The following is a 21,873-nucleotide window of genomic DNA, read 5'->3' as shown; positions in this document are numbered from 1 at the left end:
AGGTTTGTCAACGCAAAATTACACACAAAGGAAAAAATACTCTTCCATGTAAAAATGAAAAAAAAAATGTTTGTTTTTATTCGTTCGTTTATTTTTTATTTTTTGTTTTGTTGTTTTCATTTTATTGAATAATTCTCGTCATTTATATTGTCAAAGGTCCTGATGTTGAATAAAGTTTGGCAGAAAGAACAGAAGAAGAAGAAATTGACGCGGCTGCCGCTGATTGGCCCAACGGTGTATCACGTGGTCCGGAAGTGAAGGGTCCTGATGTGTTTCTGGAGTGCAGGAGGGTTCCGATAAGATTCTACGGTGTTCGGCTGGATTTCCTGGTGGAGAAAATGGACACATTAAACAAACTGAAGCAGTTTGACGCTTATCCTAAAACTCTGGAGGATTTCCGGGTGAAGACGTGGGGAGGAGCGACCGGTAGGAGGCTAACCGATCCGAACCGCGGGGCTAACGGCTGCCGCTGGTGCAGACAGCAGGGGAAACATTCGTTATTCCTATAGATCAGATCATATTCTACTCATTACAGTTCAATTAGCCTATTGTAGATACCTGTCTTTAATGAGGAAACCTGAACATTTGTATTGTCTGGGAGTTTATTTCACAGAACTACTAAAAACTCAATGGCACTAAGGCAGTAGTTGACACAATAGGTTTATTTGTATATATTTTCTTTCTATTGATTGAGCCTGTAGTTAGTGGGCCTGTTATATATTATCAGGTAGAATAAACTATAGCCTCGGTATTCTTATTTTCCATATCAAACAGATATTTGTCTTTTAGTTAAACAGAGTAACTAAAAGCCCTTTCAGCTGAGACCTGGCCAAGATACACAGGCAACAAAAAAGCAATAACATTTCAATAAAATTACAAGAAATGTACATGAAACAGCTCCATGTTAATGAATTGTCTTCAGTGACTCGCAGTTTTCATTTAAATGCGCTAAATGAAGTTCGCTGTCATTTTTCACTAATTCTGCAGCTTCGAGCCAAAGACACCGAGTGCATAAAAATTCAGTAAATGTTTGTTCTTTCTTTTTATACTTTTCAGACAAAAATGGAGAGAAAAACACAGTTAGGGTTGGAAATATGCTTTGAATGCTGCTCATGTAACCACAAACTGGGATTTCTCAGAATAAACAAACAAATGTGATTAGTTGCATTAATTAAATATCCCGTTTTAAAAATTATATCATAATAATCTCTAAGGATGATGAGAATTTTATTGAAACAAGTTATTCAATAATATTTAGGGAGGAGTGTCTTTAAAAAATACAAGAGATAAAAACTGGTTATAATAAATAACCCTATTAGAACAAATGAACAGATATGAGATATAATTAAATAAAACAAAGAAATACAATTCTAAAGATTTTTTTACTTATTAAACTTTGTTATAAATGCATTTAAATAATGTATAGAAATGTATTTATTCCAATTTTGTAAAAGAAATACATTAATACTGGTGAATATTGGAAAATAAAAGGCAACTTTATTTATCAGACCTTTCATGAACGTGGACATTCAACGTTCTTCACAGGAAAATAAAGCAACAAAGAAAACTACATGAAAAACTAGAAACATCTCCATCCGTCCATCTTCCTCTGCCAGGGTCGGGTCGCGGGGTCAGCAGACTTTCCTCCCAGTCTCCTGGTCCAGCTCCCCCAGGCGTTCCCAGCAGAGGAACATCGTCCCTCCAGCGTGTCCTGGGTCTCCCTCTGGACTCCTCCCCAGGGAGGCGTCCATCCTGACCAGATGTCCCTCAGCTGGCTCCTCTCGACGTGAAGGAGCAGCGGCTCTACTCTGAATCCCTCCCCGATGGCCGAGCTTCTCTCTCTAGAGAGACCAGACGCCCTGCGGAGAAAACTCATTTCGGCCGCTTGTATCCGCGATCTTGTTCCTTCGGTCTCGACCCAAAAAGACCACAGATAAGGGTGGGAACGTAGATCGACTGGTAAATCGAGAGCAGTGCAGCGCCCTCTTCACTGCAGATGCTGCGCCACTGTTGATCTCCCGCTCCCTTCTTCCCTCATTCGTGAACAAGATCCCGAGATATTTGAACTCCTCCACTTGGGGCAGGACATCCCCCCTGACCCGGAGAAGGCACTCTACCCTTTTCCGGCTCAAGACCATGGCCTCGGATTTGGAGGCACTGATCCTCGTCTCGACCACTTCACACTTGGCTGTGAACCGCTCCAGCGAGAGCTGCAGATCACGACCTGATGAAGCCAGAAGGACCACATCATCCGCAAAAAGCAGACATGGGATCCTAAAGGCCACCAAAACGGATCCGACCAACACCGTGGCTGGCCTACAAACTCTGGTTTAGAAATATCTTAAGTAATTTTAAACATCAAATGAAATAAATATTGAAATTCAAGTTTAAAATCCAGGATGTGATTGAAGTGACCTTTGACCTTTCAGGGAAAGCTACAGTAATGTCTCTGGAACTTCTCAGGTTTTCAGACAGAAGAAAACTGGTTACCAATCGCAACTTAGAAGGGTTCAGTGGTTTTTACCAAATTTACATTTACTACCACAGTATGAATTTTTAAAATAAAAATCCATTAATTCACATTATGTTGCTATGAAATTAGATGTTTCCACCTTGTGTCTCTGCAGTGACCATCATCAGCGGCGTCATCATGTTCGTTCTGTTCGTCTCTGAGCTGCAGTACTACCTGACCAAAGAGGTGAGCTCCTGAATCCGACTGTCAGATTAACTCGGTTCGGTTTGGTTCTGTTCGCTCGCTGACCGGACCGATGCTGTCAGTTTTTATCGGGATGGGAAACTGCAGCATTACATCAGGAAGTCTGTTAATCGATCAGGTTTTGTTCCTGCAGAGATTTCCTGCTTCCATCTGTTATCAGAGGATCTACAGATTTTTATCTCATGTTCAATAAAAAAATAAAACAGCTAAAGTTTTCACCAGAACTTTATAAAAATGAAACATTGGGTCGTTTTCACCAGGGAAGCTGAGTTGAAACCAACTGAAACTGAGTTCAGGGAGCAGCAGCAGTGAACGTTAGCCTCCAGGTGTGTTTCCTGTCGGGCCGGTTGGGTCGGATGAACTCGGGTTTCTTGGAAGGAAATGACTCAGGTTTTTGTTGCGGATTTGGGCTGAAAAGTCAGAACATCTGAGAACATAAAGTACCCTGAAAAGTATTTTCCTTCTTATGGATTTCTGACGTTTTTGCTGCTTTTGCTGCTTGAATATGTCAGATGATCAAAATAGTTTTGATATGAGCCAGAGGAGTGGAGTTGATCCACTGATCTGCTTTAGGATTAAACGTGAGCCTGATTTAAGACTTTAACAGCTGGAGATTTTCCTCCAGGGTTTTCAGGGGCCATCAGATCCAGAAAGCCCAGAAGCAGTCGACTCTTTCTGGTTTGGACCTTTTTGTTGGTCGCATGAAGTAAATGAAGCAACACATCTTGTAAAAGGTTTTGTTTTTCTATCTTTCTGCAGGTTCAGGGTCAAACTTCAAGGCTGTTGATTTATTTTTATCCGTCTTTCGCTCCTCTTATCTCTTTATTTCCCTTTTAACCTTTTCCATCTTTCTTCTTTTTAGGGCTGCAATTAATAACTATTTTAGTCATCAGTCTATTGATTAGTTTGACAATCAGATAAAAATTGGAAATATATTAGAAATGCACTAAAACATGCAAATAAATAATTAAAAACTTTTAAAATAAAAAGTTGATATCAGGATTCCTTTTATCATATCAGCAAATTATGCAGATAAAAATCGTTCAACATGAGAAAAACTCAGGCTGAATGTCAAGAGATTATTATTGATTAACTGATTAATAACTGGATGCAAAATATTCTTCATAGATTAAATTTTTTTTAAAGATTTGAACCAGGCGAAGAACAGATTTGTAATTAAAGGTTGTTTTTATCTTGAAGGCAAAATGTTTGTTTTTGTTCAGCTAACAATTAATCGGCTAAATTTAATAATTTAATAATTTAATTTAAAATAAAAGATTTGTCACAATCATTTCAGCCCTGCTTTCGTTTGCCCGTCTTTTCATTCGAAATAAACTCAAAGCATTTCTGTTAAAGTTGTATGGATGTATGAAAATCCAGCAGAGCGTCGCGGTGAAAGCCATCCCTGTGTCGTTTCTTTTTCTCAGTGTTTGTTGTGTTGCTGTGGGACAGTTTAGTGTTTAGGGGAAGTGAACGCTTTGTGTCGTCCTTCAGGTCCACCCGGAGCTCTACGTCGACACGTCGCGAGGAGACAAACTCAAGATCAACATTGACGTCATTTTCCCTCACATGCCCTGTGCCTGTAAGTGCTGCTGTTTCTCTGCTGTCTGCTGCTGATGGCGGCCGCTGCTCACCACCATGTTTGTCAGATCTCAGTATCGACGCCATGGACGTGGCCGGAGAGCAGCAGCTGGACGTCGAACACAACCTGTTCAAGCAGCGGCTGGACAAAGAACTGAAACCTGTCACCACCGAGGCAGAAAAACACGGTACGCTTCATTCCAAACACAAACAAGTTTGAGTCACTTGCTGGACAAACTGGAGAGAAACTGTAAACTAAGTATGGACCTTTTTACATGTTGCAGCAACTTCAGACGAAATGGTTGGCAATCAAAATTGATGTTTGCCTATGTAATAATTAATCATTGTAATCAATCATTTCCTGTTAATAAAATGAAAATAGTTTAGTTTAATCAGGCACCAACTCCGTTTTTGTGAAGGAATGATTTCGGCAAGAGAAATGTTTCACACAACAAGAAATTATAACTTATGTTTTTTAACTATTTTCAAGTAATATAATGAGAATTTTCATAATGATGCAAGTTTATCGTTTCAAAGATCAGTAAACTTTACTTTTGTAAAGAACACTGTAACTGGAAGATATTTTAAAAAGTCCAAAATAAACAAAATTACCAAAAACAATAAATAAAAACAGAAATAAAAACCACACACAATCAAAACCTTAAAAGAAATGAAGTCAAAAATGTTAATCATCAGAATGGAAATTATGAAGTTAGCTGTGCTTCAGGATTAGCGCAGCTGAAGAGTTTATCCTGCAAAATCGCAGAAGCTGCAGCACTGAAATCAGGTGATCACACTGCAAAAACACAACATCTTCCCAAGTATTTTTGGTTTAGTTTCTACTGCAAATATCTCATTACACTTGAAATACAACAAAACTAACTCCCAACGGAGCTCAGTGGAAGAAAATAATTCCTTAATATTGATGAAAAGAACTTGTTCCACTGGTGGATTATTTCATTTATAACATGACATTTTCCCATGCAAAACTGAAAAAATCCACAAGTGGAACTAGAACTTTTCAACAATATTACAAAGTTATTACTGAAAATAAGCTGCTAGATCTGCTGAAAAGTCTCTTTTGAGTTAGTTGTCTTATTTCAATTACAATGAGATATTTGCACCAAAAACCAGACAAAAAGACTTTGTAAGATTTTGTCCTTCTGCAGGGAACTCACTGGATAAGAGACGGCATGAAGCGAATGTTGTTTTATAGTCACAGATGGTTCTGTGTTGTCCAGAAATGGGTCAGGCTGAAGACGGGGAAGCGTTCGACCCGAGCACTCTGGACCCGAACCGATGTGAGAGCTGTTACGGCGCCGAGACTGATGACCTGAAGTAAGAAACGTCGCCGCTGCCGGCCGTTCTGTCTGCTGGGATTACTGCTGCTAATTGTGTGTGTGCAGGTGCTGCAACACCTGTGACGACGTGCGCGAGGCGTACCGGCGGCGCGGCTGGGCCTTTAAGAACGCCGACACCATCGAGCAGTGCAAACGCGAAGGCTTCACGCAGAAGATGATGGAGCAGAAGAACGAGGGCTGCCAGGTTTACGGCTTCCTGGAGGTCAATAAGGTCAGACCTTCACGCCTTTCCAGAGGCGGGCAGTTACTGTAATCTGATTCCTTTCTTCAAGTAAGAAATTACAATTGCAAAAAAGTAATCAGATTACCTTTACTTTCACACAAGCAAACTTTGTTACAAAACCCAGATTTTGTTAGCCTATCATCATATAGCATGTGTGTCGTCATGGTAATGGGCAGGTGTGTAGATCAGCAACTGGTAAATTGGAGTGCAGTAGTAAACATCCTCGTCTCCGCGAACCGGTTTAATTTGATGAAACTTTATACGATGGAATATGCAGACAGGAAGTGATCTGTATCCAGTTCTGCCAGAGGCAGACGGCGAATTCATTCAGCGTTTCTGCTGCTTTCACCCGGCGGCCATGTTTCCTCCGACTGGCATGACAGTTTTCAGCTGCAGAATTGAGAATTAGGATTGTTTTTATTTCCTGGTTTAGAGCGAATCATCGCAAATGTAATTTTGCCAAATGTTGCTAGCTAGCATGGCTGCAACAAACAGGAAGTAGCAGTTGCTTGCTAGCATGGTGTAGGGACGACTCTCCGCTCTGAGCTGAAGGTTTGGAGTTTGAAATGTTTCAGTTTGGTCACTCTGGTAAGGATGGGAAAGTTTTGCTACATCTGAACTTTTCTTTCTTTACTGCTTTGGTCTTTTCAGGAAGAGCCAAAAACCGCCTCAAACTTTTTAACAGAATTAAGACTTTGTATCAGATTTTGAGGTTTCCATCAACCGTTTCTGAAGCGATGCTTCAAAGTGTGCATAAAAAATGTTGATGGAAACAAATTCCCGGATCTTTAGAGAAAACCGGCCCACAGCATCACGAATCCTCCGCCGTGTCTACCAGTTGTTATTTCTCCTCAAAGTTTCTCATCATGCTATTCGGCACGATGAACTCTGCCCAAATATAGATGGCGCTGCTGCTATCTTTGCTTCATAACAGAAAGTCTTGGATTTCAAATTAAAAGCTTCTAGAAACGCTGATCAGCTTTAAAAAGTAGTAAAATAAAACTTTAGTTGCATTTATTTTGATTGTTGAGAGTGCCAATAATTGTTCCACTGTTGATTTAAGACTTTTAAGCATGATCAGCATTATTAACATGTCTGAGTTTACATATATTTTCTATTCATAGTTATAATTATTTTTCTCATTTAGAGCAATAAAATTGATCCTGAGTTGTTTCACACTTTGTTTCAGGTGGCAGGAAATTTCCACTTTGCTCCAGGAAAGAGTTTCCAGCAGTCGCATGTTCACGGTGAGAACGTTTCCTCTAACTGAGCAAAGCCTTCAAACGCCCTTTCTTCTGTTTTACTCCGATTTATGTATAAAAATCATTGAGTTCAACAGTTTAATTCAGCTGGAATCTAATTTCTGTTCCTCAAAGCAAAATGAAGAAAATATAAACCATATAAGAAGTTTATTTATTACCTCCATCAGAATAAAGGGTGTTTGTTTTCAAACCTCTGACTGATTCTCATGTTCATCCATCTGTTGTCTTCGTTCCACCCTGAACAACCTCGCGCCCCCTGTTGTTGGTGGCGAGTCTCTACATGTCGCATGAACGTCTCCTTCTCCACTCAGCTCCTGCAGACTAGCGGCAGCAGCAATTACTAAACATCTGTTGAGCTCATCATACAAACTATTAAAAATGGCTGCAAACAGCATAATGATGTGCTGAAAGAGCAGGAGCTTCTTAAAGAGACAGAGGCCCATTTTTCTGACTGAACTAGCGCCAGTCATTTCAAAGTCCTGCTGATAATTTGATTCTAACTTGTTAAATATTAAACATAATCTGTAAATCTTACATCATAGCATAACTTGAGATGAAGTTCTGCTGCTTCAATCCTCATTTAAATTTGTTGGGTTTTTTATGTAGAAGTTCTTATAAAAATACTACTTTATTCTCCTAATATTACGACTTTATTCTCATTATTTTGACTTTATTGCCGTTAGACTGTATTCTTGTTACGGTATGAATTTATTCTCATGATTAAAAATAAAAATCATAGCTTTGCTCTAATTGTAGAGCTAACCTGAATTTTAATCAAGATGGCCGCCCTGGGCGATGACATCACACTGAACTATGGAAACCCAGAGAGGAAAAAAAATCAAAAACAAAAATTAAATATTTAAAATTGATTTATTGATTGATCTATAAAATATTTTAAACTGTTTGGCTGGAAGATGCATAAAACCTTCTAATCACTGCAAAAACACAAAATCTCATATTTCTGGTCTAGTTTCTCCAGCAAATATCTTATTTCAATGTCAAATTTATTTATATAGAACTTTTAAAAACAGGTTTAAAACTACACAAAAGTGGTGTACAAAATTATTTCAGGTGTAATTAAATATTTGCACCAGGAACTAAATTACTTCAGATTTTGTGGTTTTGCAGTGAAAGCTTCCCGTACTGCGGTGTTGTTTCCTTTTAATTCATATAAGAATAATTTTGACCAGCTGTGAATTTTTGACTAAACTTTTAGTTTAAACTGATCCAGAATCAGCAAAGTGTTTATCTTCCATGATGCTTCAGCCTGACTGGCCCATTCAGGCCACCGTAGTTCTGTCTGTGTAACAAACTGAAATCTGTCCAGTTAATCTCAGCAGCTCTGCTGCTTCATCCCTCTGGGATTAAAAAAGTATATCCATTCATCCATTCACTGTTTTCCTCTCTGTTGTAGCTGATTCTTCCTCTGTGGCATCAAATCAGGGCAGGAAATTAAAACGAACCCAAATGTTCAGTCATCCACAATGAATGATTTGAACTGGGATTGGATGGTTGGGCTGTAAACCTGCGGTGGTTTTAGTTTCCTGTGCTAAAAGCCAGTCCATGCGACTCTGATTCATTTCTCTCATCTCATCGATGTTTAAAGTGTCGGCAGCAGAAACAGAGACGAGAATCAAACCAGAACCTCGTTAAGACCCAAACACATCCTCACTGGAAAGATATCTGCTGTGGGTCGGGCTGCACACCAGTTCTAGTTTAGCCCGAAAATAACATTATTTATCTTTATCTCATAATTCACAGCTTATCGGTCGGTTTTGCTCAGTTTGATTTCGATTGCAACCTGATTTTGAGGTAAATTGTCTGAAAACTCTTTATTTTGGAAAGTGTTGTGCAGCCCCACCTTCAGTTGTCACGTTTCATGTCTGTTTCACTGTCCCAGTGACTCTTCTCTCTTCTTTCTGCAGTGCACGCTGTGGAAAGTAAGTCTATCTTCCTTTATGCCACAGAGAATGCATGCAGCGTGTTCAGGAAAACCTTTCCCTGTTTCTGCTTTAAACACTCAGTGCTGAATCAATTATGATGTGAAGAAAATGTCAAAATAATCTCGGTATCAATTTAAAAGTGCATGATTATCAGATCCATTTAGACTTACAACCAGTTTCTGAATGTGATGCGATTAAATTTTTACTTGATAACTAGTAAACGCCGCAGTTCTTACCCAGGAGTCTGACGTTTCCTAACTGAAAAGTAACTTTAACTGAATTATGTCAGATATCAAACATTAGAAACCTGATTGGTTTAGAGAAACTCCGATTCAGACCGCAAAGTGAATTCATGTTCATAGTTCACCAAACCATTCTGAACTAGATTCAGTCCCAAAATGAACAAGTTCTTCTATTCGTTGTTTTCTTATGAAATTCTCAGGAAAGCGTCTCTCGTTTTCCTCCTTTAGTTTGCAGAGGCAGAATGAGTCGAAAGTTACGATGTAAAACTGATGGAGGAAGATTTTAAACACGTCGGCAGCAGAACTGCAAAGCTGCCGTTCTTTAATAAAACCCTGATGGCTCAAATCCCGCTGACATCAGTTACAAGCGTCCAGACGCCGGACGCCCCGCGCCCGCTGCGTTTGTTTTTCCAAACTTTTTAATTGATTGGTTTTGGATCATGGAAGGAAACGGAATGAGCTGCAGGTTCCTCCGTTGAAGCGACTAAATAAAAAACGAAGGGATTAAAGACGCTCATTTCTGCGTTTCAGCTGAACTGAAAACCAAGAAGATTCTTTTGGACTCGATGCGTTTACAGACCAGAGAAAGTGGGAGTTTTCAGGTTGAATGCAACAATTAAGAAGTAAAGTATTTAAGTAGAAAACTGGTTAATTGGTGCATTTTTGGTGGTTTCTATGTCATTTAAAATGGGTCGGTGTCTCAGTCTGTACTTTTACTTTGTGAAGGAAGGCCATGATGCTGATCCTGTTGCCATGGTAACCATATTGTCTAAAGGCGATTGGTGTTTTTCCCCCTCAGTTCAGCTGTTTTTTATCCTGAATGTTCCTGATTTTGGTCATTTATGCTTTTATTATTATGCAAGTCTGAATGTTTTTGAATTATTTTCAATAACAAGTTTGTGTTTTTGTTTGCAGTTCATGACCTGCAGAGTTTTGGGTTAGACAACGTAGGTTTCCACATTTCTCTGGATATTTAAATTAAAAATGTTTCATTTACTAAAGACATCAGTTCAATTATGAAGTTGCTTCTTCTTCTGTGGTTCTGCAGATCAACATGACCCACCTGATAAAGCACTTGTCATTTGGTAAAGATTACCCCGGCATCGTAAATCCGCTGGACGGAACCGACGTCTCGGCGCCGCAAGGTATCGTCCCGCTTCTTCTGCTGCCAAACTGCTGCTTTTAAAAGCTTCAGATCCATTTTAAAGTTTAATCCCATTTATTGAACCAAATTAAAGCGTTAAATTCCACATTAATGGAGCAAAACATGGAGGATAAAAACAGCACTGTCATGTGACGAACCAGAACCTTTATTGATAACTAGACGGTGGGTTTGGAGCATGTGGTTATCTGAGTCCCAAGGCTGTACAGTCTGAGGGAGGAAGAGGAGGCAGTGGTCTTCCTCAGCAGCGGATTCCCATCCCGATGGCCATGAAGGTGCCAAACGTCCCGCCGCTTTGCATCATGGTCTTCCCAACGCCTCCCATCAGCTCCCGGCCCCGCATCCCGATCCTGCAAACAGAAACTGTTTTGAGCTCCGATTTCACCGACAGCTAAAACGTTAGCGCAGCCGTCCTGCAAGGCAAAACCTCAGGATTATTCTCAGATTATTCCCAGACAAAAGTTCAGTTAGTCAGAAAGTTATAGGATGAAGCTTTAAAAACTTTCTAATGTTTAAACAGTTAATTTGGCTAAGTTTTACCCTTATAAAATATGTAAATAATAATAAACCAGTTTGTTTTTTTGAAGATACAGTAATTAGTAATGAAAAGCAAAAATATGTTGAGTTTTAAACCTGAACCGCACCAGATGGATAAAAACAGCTGAGAAAGAAGTGGACTTTAACTGGGACATTCCCTTTTTCCAGCTGAATTAAATCATTTTCTGTTTGGGTTTATTGGTCCAAACTCACCTGAGACAGGAGAAAGTCCCAAACATGGCGCCTGCAGCCATTCCCACGGCGAAGCCCATCATGAAGCCCATCTTGACCCGGTCAAAGCAGTTGGGCTGGGTCTGGCCGTACGGACCGACAGCGACCGGCATCTGCAAACGCAACGACAGCTCATTTTAATCTGAGGTTGACTGAGATTAAAATCTGCTGCATAGAAAGGAGGAAACCTAACGGATCAGCACACTGACTGGAAATTAGACTCTTTCTAAATGTGGGTTCATTTCATCTTCATTTTTAATCTTCAAAGCCAAAACATTTGACCAGTTTGGGTAACAGAAACAGCTGCACTTTTTATAGCACCAATAACAAAAAGGTCTGAATTATAGATGCACCGAGAAGTTCTTTTTTTTTTGGTTCTCACTGCGGAGGATGAAAAAGTTGAGACGCTTTGACTGAGTTTAAAGTCCAATATTTACCCAGTGAGGCTCATTTTCTGATCTATGCAGGTTCTTGAACTTTCCTTCAGTTTGTTTCTCTGCCAGTGAGGTGCGGTCAGGGGAGGCAAGTGAGGCAGAGCCTCACCTGTCATAATGGAAATATATGATAAAATAATTGACATTGCTATTTTCACCCTGTAGTTTGCACTATAAAGCACCTATTTTTCATTCAGCTTAACCAATTCGGATAATTTTTTCTTTAAAATCGCTGAATTTAGCATTTTCCCATTTAAATGCTCGGAGCGCAGCAGGTGAGGCAGCAGGAAGCTGAGCCTCACCTGGGATTGATCAACCTCTCACTAACTGCATTGGCTGCCATTCTATGATAGCATGCTCCTCCTGTCTGTATGTCGCCAATAAAATCGTTAAAAAGGTTTTAATATATAAACAGATTTTCCATAACTTAGCTTATGTATATATTATTCAGTGTTTTTGTCACTAACTGTGTGTGTAACTTGTTTCGTGTGCTGAGCAGCGATCAGAAACCAGAGAACAGATTTGAGGTGAGGCAGGCAGTTCTCCGGCCTCATGGCAGGGGGCGCTCATGATCCCAGACATTGTGACTCCCCAACTGCAGAGTAAGAGACAGTAACAGCGAGCTAGAAATACAGTAAAGTGCAGCGATATATTTATAGTTTTCTCCTCTTACCACAGCAATTACTTATTAATAATCGCACAGTAAACATTAAGCCTAACACCATACCACTGCAACAGACTGAATGTCCTGCTCTTTGTGTGGGAAATATTTCAGTGTTTTTTTTGTGTGGCGTGGTTGTCAGTTGCTATGGCAACGAGTCTGTAGCTGTGCTGATACAGAGAGCAAGAAAGAAGAGGTTTTAAGTTGTACTTTAACGGTTTTTCCCTTTGCTGTGGAGCACAGCCAAAATTAATAATATCTACATGTTCAAGTTTGATGGAGTTAACGGAATGAATAGTCTTTTTGCCCTCCATGTTGTCCGCATGCGCAACATTTCCTTATGTAAACGTGCAGGTGGTCTATATTTGTATATCTGATTATGATTAAGTCAGTGGCTCGCCAGCTTTGCACCTCACCGCACGTTACTGTTCTCCGCAGTAAAATCTCTTTCCTCACAGTTTAATCTTTGACGCTGCAGTTAAAACGGTACTGTAGAGAAAAAACCCAACACAGAACATGTTGGGCTGATTTCCATCTGCTATAATTAATCACCCTCAATTACTGTTAATACTGTGAAATTATTACACAATAATTACCTTCTATTGTAAGTAACAAATGATGAGGCGGCTGAATGAAATGTCAGTTACCAAATTTTAGAATAAAAACTACAAAAGCAGAATATGTAAAATATCTTTTAAGCATTATATGGCAGTAATTAAAAAGATTTTGAAATCTCCCATGACTGACTCAAATTTAAATTGAGGGATAGAAATTAGCTCTTAATTAATTCTGTTCCGACTTTTAATGTACACACCACACACAATCTGCATCATTTAGTTAAATTACTGTTCCAATTAAATCCATCTGAAAGGGCTGTCACTCACGTAGCTACCTGAAATTACTGTAGCTTTCGATGTGTAGCCCTGTCATGATAAATGATGCTGAACGATAAATTGTCCCAGAAACTGAGATAAACAACATTGTTTTGAAACCATTTTAAGTAATAGGGGAATAATGCAATTATTCTTAGAAATAAAGGTCCATAAATCTAAAACAGCCAATGTTTAGCTTAATACTTCTGACAGAAACAAATTATCCTAATATTCATGTCTGTGAACCAGTAAAGTGTTTTTATTACGTTGGTTTCTGTTTCTACTCCAATAAATGATGCAACCTTTGACCCCTGCAGTTTATTGACTTTAATCAGAGGCTTATTTTCACTGTTAGCACCTAGCTGCTAACACATTAGCAGCGCTAACACACCGCTTAAAGTCCGCGGATTAGAACTCGTAACCAAACACTGAGCAGCTGAGTGTTTATCTTTTTATCCCCTAAGTCAGGGATGTCAAACTCCAGTCCTCAAGGGCCGGTGTCCTGCAACTTTTAGATGTGCCTCTGCTGCACCACACCTGAATAGAATAATTAGGTCATTAGCAAGGCTGGGAGAACTGATCTACACAAGGAGGAGGTAATGTAGCCATTTCATTCCAGTGTTTTGTACCTGTGGCACATCTAAAAACTGCATGACTGCGGCCTTTGAGGACTGGAGTTTGACACCTGTGCCCTAAGTCCTCCGCAGGTTGTTGTGCTAGCTCCCCATGCTAACGTCACCTGTGGCCTCCATAGGTAACAGCGTTTACCGTCAAACCTACTATTTGTACCAACATACCCCGGAAAACGGGACCGTAGGCCATCTTACCTTCAGTTACTCTGCTGTGATAAATTTACTGCTTTGCTTTTCTGCTTAAAATTTCTCTTACTGTTGAGCGCAGCTGCGATAAAATGTCTTTCTAGCAGACCTCCATAACCGGAAACAGGAAAGGAGAGAGAAATAAAGGCGGAAGAGATAGCGCCCCCTGCGGCTCAGTTTAGAATTGCTTATTTTCTATCATTTATTTTGTTCATGTTCAAGACGAATCCACCTTAATAACTGGGTTGTCATTACAATAACGTACTTTAAATGTTCATGTTTTAACTTTGGTTTTAGCCTTAATAACATAACAGGTAAAAAGTTACTCTATATTTGGCCATTTCAAAAATTCTTAATACATTTTAAAAGTTTTCCTTTATTTTCCTCAATATTTTCCTTTTTAATCTAATAGCACTGTGAAATAAAATGAAGCATAAATGGATCCAGTGGAGGAATTGTTTTGTTTACACCAAAGAAATGTATGAAATAAGACAACATTATTTGCTGACATTATTGTGATGGGGATCCAGCCGGTCAGAAGCAGACTACTGGACTGTTTGGGGTTTTTCAGTTTAAAAGTCTGTTGATAGTCAAGTTTAATTTGCCGACCGTTCATCTCCACAGCATCGATGATGTACCAGTATTTTGTGAAAATTGTTCCAACCATCTACGTAAAAACAGACGGAGAGGTGAGTTAAACAGCTTTGTGTTTATTGTATTTTCTGTTGGACTCTTTTCCACACGTTTTCTGTGAATTTGTTTTTACCTCCAGGTGGTCAAAACGAATCAGTTTTCCGTCACCAGGCACGAGAAAGTCGCCAACGGTTTAATAGGAGATCAGGGTCTGCCGGGCGTCTTTGTTCTCTACGAACTTTCACCCATGATGGTCAAATTTACAGAAAAACACAGGTGAGTCCTGGCAGACGGCCAGTTTCTAAAAATCAGAACAGGGTCGGCTGCTGAAATGTCCTTACTGTTTGTCACAGAAATTATTTTTTTCATGTTTTAACACTTTGAAACCATCTGTTTCAAAAATAACAATAACAATCCAGTTTTTTAGCTCAACTGTTAGATGAAACTCAGACTTGCTGTAAATAATAAATCCCATGGGCGTAGATTTGGGTATGGACGGTCGTGACATGTCACGACCAATATTCAAGGGATATAAAATAGTCCCGACCAATTTTTGCCATATTAATAAAAAAAACAACATATGTATTTTTTAACAAAAATAAAATAAATAAACGAAAATCTACATTGATTAGTTTAATATTTCAATAGACTACGCAGTGGTAGCATTCATTTTAAAATTCGCTGTTCTGAACTATGACGACCCGCCATTGGCTCACAGGACGTGGATCTTCGTTCTTTGATTAGCTGCAGGAACGGAAGCTTGGTCCATGGTGCTGACAGTGAACGCGTCTCCTTCTGAGTTTGACATTTATTATGAGTCTCCATGTCGCCACCAAAAAGAAAAGGACGACAGACATTAGAAGTTATTTCGCTACCTCGGCTGTAAGTACAGTGAGTGGGCCCATAAGTTAGATATCTATCACGCAACGCATTTGTTGTAAAGTCCGGTGTTTAGTAAGGTCAGCACTGAATGTGAGGTAGAATAGGTCTGTTAATTATGTAATACTTTTTCACATAGGATGCTCAGACAGCAGAGCAAGCAATTTTATGAATCTTTTTTCCTCTTAAATGCATAATATCTCAACAATTGGATCTTTTTCCTGAAGTGCAAGAAGTCATTTTTTGTTCTTATAAGCAATTGTGTTTGTTGTATAATCAGTAGATCCAGAGGATATTTCTTTTGATCTTACTTGTAATGTTTGCTGAATTTTGAAAAGGAAAAAGTAAAGTGTTCTTGAACTTATCTGCTGAGTATGACTGTATCTTGTTGTATACACAAGACGTATGATCTGGTTATGGTTGGGGGGAGGGGGCTATAAGCCAATGGTCCCCCCCCCCCCCCCCTCCCCCCAACTGGTCAGAAATGGGGGGGGGGGGGGGGGGGGGGTCAGTAAGTTGTAAGGTCCCACCAAAACTTAGACCAAACCTACGCCCCTGATAAATCCTTCCAGTATAAATGTTAACTGTTTTCTCAGGTCGCTGACTCACTTCCTGACGGGCGTGTGCGCCATCATTGGCGGCGTGTTCACAGGTCAGTCTCTCCTTCGTTCTGATGCTAACTGAGCAGCAGAGAAGCTCACCGCATTCTCCCGACTCTTCCAGTGGCCGGTCTCATCGACTCGCTCATCTACCACTCGGCGCGCGCCATCCAGAAGAAGATAGAGCTGGGCAAGGCGTCCTAACGACGGCGCCCCCCAGTGGCCGCACAGACCGAGACGCTGAGCACCCAGAGGACTGAAACGGGCGGCGAGGCGGGGGGAGAAACTCGCCTCTTCTCCATGAACTAGACCTGAAACAAACCGAGAGAGAAATCCAGAGCGGTGGAGCCGTTTGGATTTTCCTATCTGCCGTTCGGAGACGGACGGGCCGCGGGGGCGGAGCAACGGGAGGACGCCGCCACCAGGAGCAAGAAGCCGCTCCATCGCTACGCTCAGCGTTTGGTAGGAGAGCGAGGAGCAGCAGAGACGGACATTTTTAAGCTCAGATAATTTATTCCATCTTCTCTGACTCGCATGGTTCAGGCTGTGGAGCGACTTTTTCTTCCATATCTGCAGCAGATCTGATGAAAACAAAGTGAATCCTTCCAACAGCCGCTCAGTGTTCAGAGAAAACCCAGCAGAGATCCTCCTGCAGCACCGCAAGGTATTAACAAGGAGAAGAAGAAGAAACTGCTCATTAAACTACTAAAACAGCTGCTGGTTGTCACTCCTTACCGCACTGCAGAAACACTTACCGCAGTGCAGAACAGCTAAGGCAGTTCTGCACTGCAAAAACATAAAATCTAACCAAGTATTTCTGACCTACAGTCAAGTGCAAATATCTTCACTTGAAATAAGACAAAATTAACTTATAAGTAACTTTTGAGCAAGGTAAAGGAGCTTGTTTTAAGTAAATAATTTATTAATATTAATTTAAAAATGTCAATACTAGGAAATATCTTTCCTAGTTCCACTGACAGATTATTTCACTTGAAATAAAACATTTTTTTCATGTTATAAATGAAATAATCTGCCAGGAGATCTAAGACTTTTTATCAAAATTTAGGAATTACTGACTTCGAACAAGCTGGTATATCTTGCTTAAAAGTTACTCGTAAGTTAGTTTTGTCTTAACTAGAAACTAAACCAAAAATCTTAGTTTAGTATTTTGCAGTGCAGAACCTCCTTTGATTTTCAACAAGAAATTAGACTAGTTGCTGAAGCTGGTTGGATGCTGGTTGGATGCTGGTTGTCCAGGTAAACATCCATCTGTATTACAGTTTCCGGCAGAAAACACGAAAGGTTCTGCAGCTTCCTGTGGGTTAGACGCCGGGTCAGATCTGGTGTCGTCTGTACTGGGAGGTTCTGATCCGTTGGACCAGCTGATCATTACAGCTGGTTTCACATGATGTTTCTGCAGGTTGATGGTTAGAATCTGGATCAGAACTTTGAGCCTGGGTTCAGTCCAGTTTAACCTTAGAGGTCGTGACGTTTTTATAAAAGCAGAAATGTGCACTGAATCGTCGCTTCGTTCTGTATTTCCTGATGATGTGTTAGAACTGGACCGGTTCCGGTCCAGTATTCCCTCTGTCGCTGTCCCGGTCCTCTCGGATCCAGACGATGGTTCAGTTGTTGACGGTTTGCTGCTGCACGCTTCAACCTTTAGATCAGGGCTGTGTGTGAGAGAGAGATGTATTTATATTTCGAATGTCCACAAAATGTTTTTAAAGTGACAAAATAAATGTTGAATTAAAGCAGCTTCAGCTTCGCCTAATGCTTATATTGACTCTGTCTGTTTTCCTCCAGTAGACCCGGTTCTACTAGAGTCAAACCAACCTGTTCCCCTCCTGGCCTGTGGGGGCCAGGAGGGGAACTGATCTGGACCCCACAGATCAGTTCCCCTTCAGAACTTGTTTTCTTCAGTGGCACCAAGAACCTCTGAAGACACTGAGAGCAACTTCCTTCTTCACCAGATGGAAACAAGATGGAGGCATCAGATTTTAGCAGTTGGAGGATTTCTCTTTAGTCTTTGGCTAGGCTAGCATGTTAGCTTTAGTTGCATTTACCCAGAATTCGGTCCGCTTGGCGTTCACATTCTGAAACAGAGTTCACTTCACCAGACCGAGGTTTGGAGGATCAGAGGTCAGAGGTCGATTAGCGTTCACACCTCACCAACTGGACCGGACCTTGACTAGATAAACATACTAGTGCTAATATCTTGGTAGATTTGAAATAAGACAAAACTAACACTAGCAACTTTTCCCCAGCTGTAGGAGTTTGTCAGTAATTCCTCAATATCAATAAAAGGTTCTAGCTCCACTAAGATTTATTTCACTAATAATAATAAAAAAAAAATTTCCATGTTATAAATGAAATAATCTGCCTGTAAAACTAGTACTTTTTTTTCGGAGAAATCACCATGGTTACTGCGTCAGTAAAGGAACTAAAATGCGTCTCGATGAGAAGCGGCCGCTAGATGGCGACATCAGTCCAGGAGTTGTTGCGTGCTGCCGCTGTCTGACTCACGAAGGAGCAACATGGCGGTCTGAATGAAACGGCAGCTGCTGCGGAAACTTCCTGTCTGGTGAGAGTCAGAACCACTCAACACTGACTGGACCGGCACAGTTCGGGGAGAGTACTGGCAAACTGGAAACAATTAAATGGTTCTGGAACTGAAACTCACCGCACAGGGCTCCACTGAACCGGGCCTGCTTGATCGGCTCAAAACCGACAGAGTTTCTCTGGAAAGAAGAACGTTCCGTGTTATCAATGAAATAATCTGAATTTTCATCAATATTAAGGAATTTTGGACTTAAAGCTCTTAGTTTTGTCTATTTCTGGACTAAGATATTTGCAGCACGAAGCAATTTTATGTTTTGAATCTTTAATGATAACAGATTTTAAAATAAAAAAGTTTGTTGAGCAGGCTAAACTAAAAAAGAAGAAGAAATAAGTCACAATAAACTAAAGATTTTAGGGCTGCCTGCAATTGACAATTATTTTAGTTATTGATTAATCTATTGATTATTGTGACAATCGGATAAAACAAAATTGCACATTGTACAGATTTTTCATTAAGTTTTTTTCAATACTAGAAATACATTAAAAAGATGCAAATAAAAAATTTATTGTCCAAAAGTTAAACTCAGAATTCCTTTGATCATTTGTAGCAAACGATGAATCTGCAGATAAAAATCCTTCAACATGAGAAAAGCCCAGGCTTTCTGCTGAGTCAGAGTAGAGCTGATCAGGAGATTATTGATTAGTTGATTAATAACTGGAGGTGATTATACAGTAGATTATTTTGCAGAATGTGAACCAGGCGAAGGTAAAACTGAACCAGAGATTAAGAATATTTGTATTTTAAATATGAAATGTTTATATTTTTGTTCAGTTTTGGCTGAATTTCTGCTCTGTGTTGATTTATATTCTCCAATTAATGATTAATTCAATAATTGATTAATCATTTCAACTCTATTTTATTTGACCTTTTTTCCATCTGTGTCCATTCCATTTAAATGAACCCAGAGCAAGTTCTAACAGTTATATATCTATAGATACACGTATCTAAAGTAGAGCATCACCTTGAATGCTGTAACGCTCCACCTGTGAAGTAAATCTGTTGAATTATGTTCTACTTTCATGTGTAAATGTGAGACAGTTTTGAGTTTTGGTGTATACTAAATTATTTGACGATTATTTCTATAATCGATTAATCACGATTAATCGTTTTCGCCCTAGTAGGTTTGGATGTTTTGGCTGCACTTTATCCTAGTTTGTAGTTCTAATGTGATGATTTTTAAAGAGAGTCTTTTTTATTAATTACAGTAAAGGAAGTGATCATAAATCGGTAGAATCTCCTCTGATCCAAACTCAATCTGGTCCCTCATCTGGCTCTGACTGTGACCCCTGACTCCCCCAGCGTGTCGCCCGGCGGTGACCCCGCGGTGACCTCTGCCCTGCTTTGCCGTGTTCGCCGTCTGGTTCTGATTTGGTGTTTGCTCGCAGTGAGTCACAGATTCAGCAGATCTTTACTGGATTCTGCCAGCCGCCTCTCAGCGGTTCACGGGAACGTTATCAGGAACGTTTTCCAGCGGGCCGAGGTCAGATGAAGGTCAGAGGACTTTCTGTCTGCTTGCACCTTCCTGCCTGTCTGGTGACGTCAGCTGCAGGAGGATGAACTTTATTCACGCTGCTCCTGAGGTGGATTTGCAATTTTTTTAAATTCAATTTATTCATTTTCTTTAGTATAGAAATGCTTCGTTCCAATTATAGATCTAAGAAATCACTGAAAGCTTCCAGCCAATCAGTCACAGGATATGAAAATTATCAGTGTTTCAGTTTATTCCTACGATACCGCCATTGAATTTCAACAATGACAATAAAACACTACATTGCGAAAACAAAAACTCTCCAATTATTTTTTAGTTTACAGTGCAAATGTCTTACTGCACTTTGAAATAATAAATAATAAACTAACTTATAAGGAACTTTTCAGCAAGATGAGGAGCCGATTTTCAGTAAATAATTATTGAATTTTGTTCAAAAGTACTCGATTATTTCATTGCCAACATGACATTTTTCCCCGGAAGACATTCGCACTACAAACAAATATTTGCTTCATGCTGACTCCTGCTTAGATGCTTTTCTGCTGCATCATGTCTGAATCCAACAGCTGGATTCTCATCAGCATCACTAATCTGAGCCGGAAACGTTCATCTGATTCAGGTCCTGAATCACCATGAAATGTTACTGAATTTTTGCGATTAGAACAGGAAGCGCTCCTTTTATTATGAAGCTGATATGTTTTTATGATCTTTCAACCTAAATTATCTCTAAATAATTATTTCCGACATTCTCCAGAGGAGAATCATGATTAGTTTTGAAGCGTCTGAGAATTTCACCATCCTGGAATGACAATATTTCCACCAGAGGCAGACTGGTTTACTGGAAATGTTTGGATAGATAAAATGAGATGTTTCTGCTCAGTTTGGCTCCCTCTGGTATTTTTCTGTAGGAGTGATCATCTGTCTCCATTCCCATCTTCACTCACAGGACTAGAGGTGAGTTTTAGCGGCTCTGCAGCTTCGCCTCCAGTAACAGAGATGCGACATTCCCAGCATTCCCAAACCGTCACAGAAAATCCTCACCAAAGCTTTTTGTTTTTCTCCTTTTCTAAAATCAGTTTTTATTTCTGCATCTGATTATAAATACTTGAAAATAAACAGCCCCCTCTCCAGCACATAGTGGACAGACAGCGGAGCACCTTCTCACATAGGCTGCTCCAGCTCCGCTGTCGTAGGGACAGATACAGGAAATCCTTCCTGCCACATGCCATCTCACTGTACAATAAAAGCTAAATCATTGTTCTGGACTAATCAGTCCAATTTTGCACAACTGCACTGTGGTACACTTGCTGTACAGATATTTACATATACATACTGTATCTGCATTTTTTGAATCTTTACAAGGACTGCTCTAAGCTGCTTTTTATATTGACAGCATGTTATATTTTATTTTTATTTTGTCTACAATTGCTACTCAGTGGTGGATGTTATTGTGTCTTGTCTCTATGCTGCTGTAACTGCGAAGTAATTTCCCTGCTGGGATGAATAAAGTAATTCTATTCTATTTTATTCTATTCTAAACCCTGAAAAATTACTTGAAAAATACAGTCATTTCTCCTATTAGCGCTAGGCTAGCACGTTAGCTTTGGTTG

At 39.9% G+C, this 21,873-nt stretch overlaps 2 protein-coding genes across 3 annotated transcripts; one reads left to right on the top strand and one right to left on the bottom strand.

Moving 5' to 3' along the window:
• The first annotated feature begins 216 nt into the window (after window positions 1–216).
• ergic3 (ERGIC and golgi 3) lies at window positions 217–16,870 on the top strand. 2 transcript variants are annotated; one of them, XM_028003438.1, is made up of 14 exons: window positions 217–426; window positions 2,628–2,698; window positions 4,211–4,298; window positions 4,366–4,485; window positions 5,539–5,635; window positions 5,704–5,869; window positions 7,071–7,128; window positions 9,069–9,083; window positions 10,244–10,275; window positions 10,377–10,473; window positions 14,668–14,732; window positions 14,816–14,952; window positions 16,152–16,207; window positions 16,279–16,870. In XM_028003438.1, the coding sequence occupies exons 1-14, from the start codon at window positions 339–341 to the stop codon at window positions 16,356–16,358; spliced, it is 1,170 nt and encodes a 389-aa protein (XP_027859239.1). In that variant the 5' UTR covers window positions 217–338; the 3' UTR covers window positions 16,359–16,870. The 2 variants fall into 2 exon arrangements, with proteins under 2 accessions (XP_027859239.1, XP_027859240.1); XM_028003439.1 differs by lacking the exon at window positions 9,069–9,083 and having other exon boundaries at window positions 219–426.
• romo1 (reactive oxygen species modulator 1) lies at window positions 10,616–14,208 on the bottom strand. Its single transcript, XM_028003440.1, has 3 exons — window positions 14,053–14,208; window positions 11,241–11,371; window positions 10,616–10,840 (listed from the first exon to the last, which is right to left on the bottom strand). Exons 2-3 carry the CDS (start codon window positions 11,369–11,371, stop codon window positions 10,732–10,734), a joined length of 240 nt encoding a protein of 79 aa, XP_027859241.1. The 5' UTR covers window positions 14,053–14,208; the 3' UTR covers window positions 10,616–10,731.
• Window positions 16,871–21,873: the final 5,003 nt, after the last annotated feature.

The sequence above is a fragment of the Xiphophorus couchianus genome, chromosome 20 (assembly GCF_001444195.1).
Source record: "Xiphophorus couchianus chromosome 20, X_couchianus-1.0, whole genome shotgun sequence".
Lineage (NCBI taxonomy): Eukaryota > Metazoa > Chordata > Actinopteri > Cyprinodontiformes > Poeciliidae > Xiphophorus > Xiphophorus couchianus.
Note: the sequence above shows the minus strand (reverse complement) of the source record. Positions and strands in the feature narration are given on the sequence as shown.

What these genes read in the sequence shown, in the direction of transcription:
- ergic3 (XM_028003438.1), top strand. Translation starts at nt 339, where the DNA reads ATGGACACATTAAACAAACTGAAGCAGTTTGACGCTTATCCTAAAACT. An exon ending in AGTACTACCTGACCAAAGAG is followed by an intron (nt 2,699 to 4,210) that starts GTGAGCTCCTGA and finishes GTCGTCCTTCAG; the next exon opens with GTCCACCCGGAGCTCTACGT. An exon ending in AAATTTACAGAAAAACACAG is followed by an intron (nt 14,953 to 16,151) that starts GTGAGTCCTGGC and finishes CTGTTTTCTCAG; the next exon opens with GTCGCTGACTCACTTCCTGA.
- romo1 (XM_028003440.1), bottom strand. Translation starts at nt 11,371, where the DNA reads ATGCCGGTCGCTGTCGGTCCGTACGGCCAGACCCAGCCCAACTGCTTT. An exon ending in GGGACTTTCTCCTGTCTCAG is followed by an intron (nt 10,841 to 11,240) that starts GTGAGTTTGGAC and finishes TTCTGTTTGCAG; the next exon opens with GATCGGGATGCGGGGCCGGG.